General features: G+C 36.2%; 1 protein-coding gene across 2 annotated transcripts in view; it reads left to right on the top strand.

The window, feature by feature from the left end:
• The window catches only part of swap70a (switching B cell complex subunit SWAP70a), a 14,500-nt gene extending 10,536 nt beyond the window's left edge, over positions 1-3,964 (top strand). The window contains exons 8-12 of one of the 2 annotated variants that reach the window (XM_016475616.1): positions 889-987; positions 1,714-1,880; positions 1,971-2,169; positions 3,113-3,209; positions 3,289-3,964. In XM_016475616.1, coding sequence (XP_016331102.1) covers positions 889-987; positions 1,714-1,880; positions 1,971-2,169; positions 3,113-3,209; positions 3,289-3,407 — 681 coding nt within the window. In that variant the 3' untranslated portion in view covers positions 3,408-3,964. Of the gene's footprint in view, positions 1-879; positions 988-1,713; positions 1,881-1,970; positions 2,170-3,112; positions 3,210-3,288 lie in introns of both variants that reach the window. The other variant, XM_016475615.1, reaches the window with a different exon arrangement.
• The last annotated feature ends 4,795 nt before the right edge of the window (positions 3,965-8,759 follow it).

Below are 8,759 nucleotides of genomic sequence, written 5' to 3'. Positions count from 1 at the left end.
TTTTATAAAGAATATCTCTTTGGATTTGAGACTTTAGTCTTTGCAACTTTACAGATCTTCTTTATGCACCAAGAGCTTGTAACACTCCAAAGAGAAAGGAAAACTTGAAATCGCATCATATGACCCCTTTAAACCTTTAATTAGTTTTCATGTTACATTTTTGACAATCCTATTCGACAATGATAAGAAAGCTACAGAACCTACAGAAACTCTGAGACTGATAAATGTGTAGATATTTCTCAAAAAAAAAATTTCTGTTAAAATATATTAAAACTGCAATTGAAGCCATAGCCTTGTGGTTTCAAGTGGCTCCCCTCAACTGTCCTGTCAAAAAAAAAAAGCCCAAAAATGTAACTTAAAAAACAGCTTTGCTTATGCAAATTCTTTATTTTAGGACACCTGCAAAAGAGCACTCCTGAGCAATGAAGCCACACTTCCTGTGTACAGGCGGTTTTGACAGTCACTAGTTCCTGTTTGATATCTTCAATCTCAAGGGATAGTTCTTTTATTAAGCTGTACTTTTAAGCTGTGCTTTATTGCCTGTCAACTTTACAACATATTTTTCAAATAACATTATGCACTTTAATAAGCTGCACATTGCTGCTTTTAAATAATCCTGTATGCCTTGCCTCATATACGTCTACTGTAAGTGCATTATTGTAAACGTGTATTTTTTTTTTTCAAACTTGAGGGAAGAGTTGAAATGCTTTTGTTGGAATCAATAGCATGACAGCTGCTGTCAACTGAATCTGGAACATTATTTTAACATTAAACCGTGAATGAAGTCTAGTTGATATTTTATGTTTTACCGCCTGTACTTCGGGATTTAATCAGGCTCACAGAAGCCTTTCATGCTTTCATGTTGTCTGGATGTGGCAGAACCTGCAGGAAGCATCAATGAGGGGTGATTTGGAGGAACAGAGAAGAGTTCTGACCCAAAAAGAACTACTGGATCAATACAGACGAGACCTGGAGCAAGAGAAAATGGTAACAGCAACATTAGCTATGTCCCACTAGCAGACATCTCACCTCTCCTAAAAGGACCAGGAGTCTCTTGCATATTGATAGCGAATCCCTGACACACGCAAATTATATGCAATCCCTGAAATTGAGAAAGAGAAAGAGAGGGGCCCTGTTTCCTGGGTATTAAAGTGCATTTTTGGGTATTCAATCACAAGTTGTCAGCTGAGATGCATTTTACGTTTCCACCTGGTATACGTGCATTTTAAATGCCAATTCTGTTCAAATTAAATCACTGATGTCACTTTTGCAGCGATGTATTGAATGAAACAACCTGGGTAGCATGGCTCATGAGCAAGCGGTGATGTTGCCTGCCTGAAATAAGGTTTTGCAACATAATTGTGGGATGTGTAAGTGGCCAAAACTTTGAATAATCTATTCATAAATTAGATGTATTGCTGGTAATAAAATGTAAACAAGGTAATTATTTTCTTGCTGGTTGAGCTGTAAACTCTTTTATTGTTGAGTCTTAGAGTGTCAATTGATTCTAATATTTACTTGCGATTATTATTATTATTTTTTTGGAGATGCATTCAGTTTCTTACTAATAAAAGAAAGAAAAATAATGTGCTATTTCTGCAGAAATGCTGTCAGTGTGCAGTCAAACACAATACCAGTCTGCAGTTACACTTATGTGCTGCATATGTGTGAAACAGGCCTGATGTAATAAAGAAATGTCAAACTGCTTCTTAGGCTCGAATGCAGATGGAAGAGCAGGTGGTTGAAAAGGCCAATGAAGTGGAGCAGTACTGGCAGCGTATGCAGGAGCTGGAAGACATGTACCGTCAACTGAAAAAGGCACTAGACGACGAGAGGCAGGCCAAAGAGGATGAAGAAGCCCTGCGCAAACTGCAGGCCAGGTGCACAAACACACAACATTCAGTATACACATCCAGTAGTCAATGTTTTGGGCCACCGCATTATGCAGAACATTTGTGTTTTATTTGCAGGCTGCTACAAGAGGAGGCAAACAAGAGGCTTGAATTGGAGCAAATTCATCATCAGCAGCAAGAAATCTTATCCCAGTCTCAGAAAGAGAAAGAAGAGCTGGAAAGGGAGCGGGCAGAGAAGGAAAGTGCCCTGCAGGCTGCACAGGAGCAGCTGCAGAGCCTTAGAAGACAGAGAGAGGGGGCACAAGAGGAATACATGGTAGCGCTTTCATACTGATAGAGTGTGTTTAGGGATTTTTATAATGTTTGCTGTGTCAAATCAACATTATCCTTTTCTAGTATATTTTGATTTCCAACATATTTAATTTGGCTTCTTTTACTCTGTAGCACAGATGTCCATCTCATTAGACAGAACAGACGTTAAAAGTTTTGTTGGTTGTTGTTTCCCCTTTTAAATGCAAAAAAAAGTACAACTTTAATTTTAAACTTAAAGGAATAGTTCACCCAAAAATGAAAACTGCTGAAAATGTATTCACCTTCAGGTCATCCAAGATGTAGATGAGTTTGTTTCTTCATCAGATCACTTGCTCAATAATGGATCCTCTGCAGTGAATGGGTGCCGTGAGTTGAAAAAAAAAACATCATAATAATCCAAAAAGTGATCCACAAAACTATAGTCCATCAGTTAACATCTTGTGAGGTGAAAAGCTGCATGTTCGTAAGAAACAAATCCATTCAAGACGTTTTAATTTTAAATAATCACTTCTGGCCAAAATACATGTCCATAATGCATAAAAATGCTTCCATCTTCTGTTGTTCTCTCACACTTTTAAACAGTGCTTGATCTGTGCAGATTTCTCTCCTGAAGCAATACTATGGATTGGGAACTTGTATTTTAGCCAGAATCAATGATATGAAGTTAAAGATGTCTTAATCATGAAGTTGTTTATTACAAACATACAGCTTCTCACTTCACTGGATTCATGAGAATTACTTGTGAATTATTGTGATGTTTTTATCAGCTGTTTGGACTCTCATTTTGCAATAATACATTTCTCCAAATCTGTTCTGATGAAGAAACAAACTCATCTACATCATGGATGGCCTGAGGATGAGTACATTTTCAGCAAGTTTGCATTTTTGGGTGTACCGTTCCTTTAAGGTAAATGATCAGAATTTCAGTGACTTTTATTGTTTTTCAGGTCGTTACAAAGAAACTGGAACGGGCAGCTAACAAAACAAAGAATTGGAAGCACAAAGTCTCCAAACATGAGGGCCTACTTCAAATCATTCAACCAGGTGACCGAGTGTAAACTTTCTCAGGTGGCAGATACCATTTCCAAAAGCACCAGATTAATATTTTTCATGTATTTCTCAGGCAACAAGTCTCCCACTAAAATGACCAACTGGGGACAGGCAGCGTTCACTGAAACAGAGCTGAATGAGATGGAGAGGATTTGGCAGGAGAACAAGACTAGATCATATGATGGACAATAACATCTAAAACATCCATTTCTTTTATTTGTGTGTATTTATTTTGTGTTTGCCAGGTCATCCTCTTGACTCTTGTTAATGGTTAAATCTGTTGTTACTAAAATGTGTTTTTATTCAACCATTTATTAATCGTGTGCTCTTATAATGGAACATTAGCAGATAAATGATGTGCAGTCGATGGTGTTGATTTTGTTTACGAGTTATCAAATTAATGTAAAATGTGACATCCATAACTTTTTATACTTTGTTGTATACATTGTTGTTGTTTTTTAAACACACTTAGAAAATGTAAAATTATTATCATTCAATTTTAGTAATTTCACACATTTTTTTAATGTGAAAATAGCTGTTCAGAGGCAGTTTGGCGGTGCTAGGGCTATCAAAGCACCAGATTCCTACAGTATCCACTAGATGCCCTTGTTGATACATAGATAAACCCATAAGACCAATACAGTTTCTGTAGACTAGAGTCACCAACTGACAAAAGATGCATAACTGTAATACTGTGTTACTCTTAGCAGTGCACGCATAATCCATTTAGCTCGAAATTTGCTTTTTAACTTCACCTTGTTTGAAAATATATAAAATAATAAATCATGCTTTTCATGATGGGTTGATGTGGTTCATTTTGTCTTCAATCTCTTTGTCAACCAGGATGAATTTAATATATTGACAGCATTTTGCATGTATGCATATGACATGCTTTAATCCAAAGCAGCATACAATACATTGCATTCAAGGTATACATGTAATTAGTTCATGCATTTTCTGGGAATCAAACTTATGACCTTAGCATAATACCATACTGTATACACTGTATACATAATGTTTGAGTTTTGTTGTCTTTGTTATTATTATTGTTATAAAATAATTATAGTGCTTTTACATCTTTATTTTATTTTACTGTGGTGGATGTTGTTAGGCAGGACGCCAAAAAGTAACTATAAAATCACAACAACTAGAGTTGTTACGAGTGGTTTGATGGCTTTATAAGTTAGACATCAAACTGTCAAAGTAGCCTGATAAAGGGCACATTGTAAATATCTGGCGCCTTAATAAATCAAATTTGATCACTCTACTTTTGAGTTCCAGACAGACAGTCAGTCAGTCTGTGCATTGTAACTTGCAGAGTTACAGTCCCACATATGTTTCAGTGGTTCTTTCTGCAGGTTACCATCAATCAATCCACTAGTAGGGACTTTCTTTATGAGTGAATCATTAATTCCTTTATTCAACCGGTACATTTGAACACTGATTCATTCGCGAACAACGTTCCACTGTTGAGTGTTTGAATGCTCGGAGGCGAGGCGACGGTTGATCCTGCTTTTGAAACTGTTTTCGTTGTCGAAGTAAAAATAGACAATGTAAGTGGTAATATTGTCTCTAAAATGTACTTTACTCAACATGATGTCTTTTGTTTATTGAATATCACATTTGATCATTGAATATCGCCTCGGTGGTGCCTTCGGCTTGGCCGTAGGCTAACGTTAGGCCTACTAATAAGAACAACATCAGCAGTTTTCTTTTTACCAATGCTTTTAGTGTGACTTATCCCTTAAATACTTGTTTTAATATCCTTATTTTGGACATAAAAACTGACATTGGCTGAGACATTTAACGTTAGTGGGGCGCGAACGCAGTAGAACGTTACAATTAATCAAATCACCGCACTTAGTAAGATCAAATTTACAATTACAAGTAAGCTTATTGCAGTATATTTTAAACATATAACGTGTAAAAAGCAATATTGATAAGAAAAAAATCATCGTGCCAGCCACTAAAACGTTCAAAGACATGACTGAAAAGTGGTCGAAGCGCGCGAAATTCCCTGAGCGATTTTTACAGAGGGCAGATGTTTGCTAATGGCATTGCGATTATGTGAACAACATGTTGATGGAGTGGAGGGATCGAATATGCTCCTATATGTTCTGTCAAAGACCGAACAAGCGGCACTAATGATTGGGGGTGAAGATGGGGAGCGCGAAGAAAAAACGTGTGTGTGTTGATGCGCAGTTTTCTTAAGCCCGCTTCTGCTGAATTTCTGACCATTACCGCCCACTCCCGCAACGTGTGTGTCACGCTCCTGCACACATTCTTATTGTCTTATTGTATATATTTCATCAACGAAAATAGTTCCAAATATAGTAACAGCTGAGCCGCTGTGCATCTCTAAAAGCAAACACAGTCGAGCTTCATTCATGAATGAAAGTGCGTTTTTGAACGAATCTAGTGAATCGGTGATTCATGATTACACAATCATAAAGATTTCATTTGAAAATGTACCTACAAGCCACTTTTGTGTTCTTCTGTGCCACCTCTGTAGTATAAATTAATTTATTAATACCAATTTCATATGATTGGTAACTTATTTGGGTTCACACGTACACGTGTATTTTTATAAACTGAGTTTTTCCTTCTTCCAGTTTAAAAAATAATCTCCATCCACATGAAAATGAAAACGCAAACGCGTGGTCCATGAGAAATAGTTCTGCCACCACAGCTGGAAAAAATCCTAGAGCAAACACTGCATGCATGCATTTAATAAAATTAGAAAAATGCATTTACAAAGGTAAAAAGAAAATGCCCCTGAAATCACTTTGAGTCAAATGTCAGCTTGTATTATGAAGGCTAATTCTTGATCAGAATTGTTGATTATTGATCAGAAGGTGCTCCTACATTTTTTTAATTAGGAGGGCAAGCGCTCCTAATTACAAGAAGAAAAACACTGCTCTTAAACTGGGGGTGTGACGGGTATGGCTGTGGAATGGGGTTTGGCCGAGGAAAAATTTTCAGTCAAAATATATTTTTTTGCTTTAACCCCATAATTTTCGCACATCAGGGAGCCGCTATCAATATGCGGGGTGTTGAAATCGCATTTGAATAAGTGCTTGCTATTCAATTTCGCGATATAGCGGCACTCTGTGTAAAGGGAGCACTTACAGTGAGCCTGATAAAGGGCACATTGTAAATATCTGGCGCCTTAATAAATCAAATTTGATCACTCTACTTTTGAGTTCCAGACAGACAGTCAGTCAGTCTGTGCATTGTAACTTGCAGAGTTACAGTCCCACATATGTTTCAGTGGTTCTTTCTGCAGGTTACCATCAATCAATCCACTAGTAGGGACTTTCTTTATGAGTGAATCATTAATTCCTTTATTCAACCGGTACATTTGAACACTGATTCATTCGCGAACAACGTTCCACTGTTGAGTGTTTGAATGCTCGGAGGCGAGGCGACGGTTGATCCTGCTTTTGAAACTGTTTTCGTTGTCGAAGTAAAAATAGACAATGTAAGTGGTAATATTGTCTCTAAAATGTACTTTACTCAACATGATGTCTTTTGTTTATTGAATATCACATTTGATCATTGAATATCGCCTCGGTGGTGCCTTCGGCTTGGCCGTAGGCTAACGTTAGGCCTACTAATAAGAACAACATCAGCAGTTTTCTTTTTACCAATGCTTTTAGTGTGACTTATCCCTTAAATACTTGTTTTAATATCCTTATTTTGGACATAAAAACTGACATTGGCTGAGACATTTAACGTTAGTGGGGCGCGAACGCAGTAGAACGTTACAATTAATCAAATCACCGCACTTAGTAAGATCAAATTTACAATTACAAGTAAGCTTATTGCAGTATATTTTAAACATATAACGTGTAAAAAGCAATATTGATAAGAAAAAAATCATCGTGCCAGCCACTAAAACGTTCAAAGACATGACTGAAAAGTGGTCGAAGCGCGCGAAATTCCCTGAGCGATTTTTACAGAGGGCAGATGTTTGCTAATGGCATTGCGATTATGTGAACAACATGTTGATGGAGTGGAGGGATCGAATATGCAAAAATATTCATATTGTATTTTGAGCCAAGTCCCAAAATATCTAAACAAAACAAACAATCTCACTATTCTAAATAAGCAAAGTATGCAGGTACAAGCAGTATACTGCTTTGAATTTCTAGAGAAGACTTTCTATATATTTGGAAAGGCTTAAAATATTTTCATACCAGATTTGTTCAGAGATCTATCTATTTTAATGTTCTCCACAGCAAGGAGCTGTACATGAGGGAGAGCAGGAGGATGGGAGAAAGCCAGGAGGGACCAGTGATGTGGAGGTGAGTGACATACAAGCAAATATCAGATGTGAAAGGGGAGCCTTATCCAGAAAAATGGTACACATGGCCTTTCATTTATTTATTTACACTAATATAGAATTCAGTGACCACTCACTTTCAGCAACCTAAGTACAGACCCCATTAATTTTTTCCTTTCAACAAAACCCTTTATTAAACCCTTTATTTACTAAATCAGCCAGCTCAGAAATGAATTAAAATGAATGAAAACATAGGACAAGACTGAGTACTTAACCGTTTGATTAAATTAAGTGTTAATCCATGACACATTATGTAGATGTAATAATAAAGTTGACAAATGTAAAAATAAAAAACCTGAAAATACAGCATTACATAAAACTATCATTTGACATTTGAAATATATTATAAGATTAAAATTGATTGAAAGTATAAAAATATATTGAATACAAATACAAGTCTTTTTGTATTAAAGGGGTCATATGATGCTGCTAAAAAGAACATTATTTTGTGTATTTGGTGTAATGAAATGTGTTTATGCGGTTTAAGGTTCAAAAAACACATTATTTTCCACATACTGTACATTACAGCATTTTCCAGAACTGCAACCTTCCTGGAGTCTCCAGAATTACAAGGTGTCAGGTTCTGAGAGACTTTGCTTGGGTAAAAAATCCTAAGAAATGACCCTCACTTAATTAGAATAACATGCTGAAATATTGTGAAATACATGAAGACTATTTTTGTAGGCTTTATGGACCAATAAGTTGAGAGTGACTCTTGAAGGACCAGCACCTCATCCTCTTGTACCACTGTTTGAAGAATTGATCTTCCAGAATCTGGCAGTAAGTTTTAGGAGCTCATTTTTGTCAGTCTCTGCAAGACAGACTTTTCAGGATAGGAGATGGACTAAAAATGAGCTCCCAAAACTTACTGCAACATGGAAAATGAAAATACTGAAAAATGTAGAACTTGAAAAATTGGAAAAACAGCTTAGTGAAAAGGCGTTTACAGTTTAAAAGCAAATAGAAAGTCCTATTTTTTTTGTATTTTTCTTAATTTTTTTTTTTGCAGATTTGCACATGTACAAGGTTTAAAATGTTCATTAAATATTTAAAAAAAATATTGACATTTTGAGCAGCTGCATTCCTCTAGGTCAAAGATGAAAAAATGGGATTTACAATAAAAAGTAATTTACAAAATTATTTTGACTTGAGTTTATTTATTAATGAGTAACGTATCTTTTGAGTGAATGTGCAAATTT

Source organism: Sinocyclocheilus anshuiensis, unplaced genomic scaffold, assembly GCF_001515605.1.
Source record: "Sinocyclocheilus anshuiensis isolate Anshui unplaced genomic scaffold, SAMN03320099.WGS_v1.1 scaffold256, whole genome shotgun sequence".
NCBI classification, from domain to species: domain Eukaryota; kingdom Metazoa; phylum Chordata; class Actinopteri; order Cypriniformes; family Cyprinidae; genus Sinocyclocheilus; species Sinocyclocheilus anshuiensis.
This window is presented reverse-complemented; position numbering and strand designations above follow the sequence as displayed.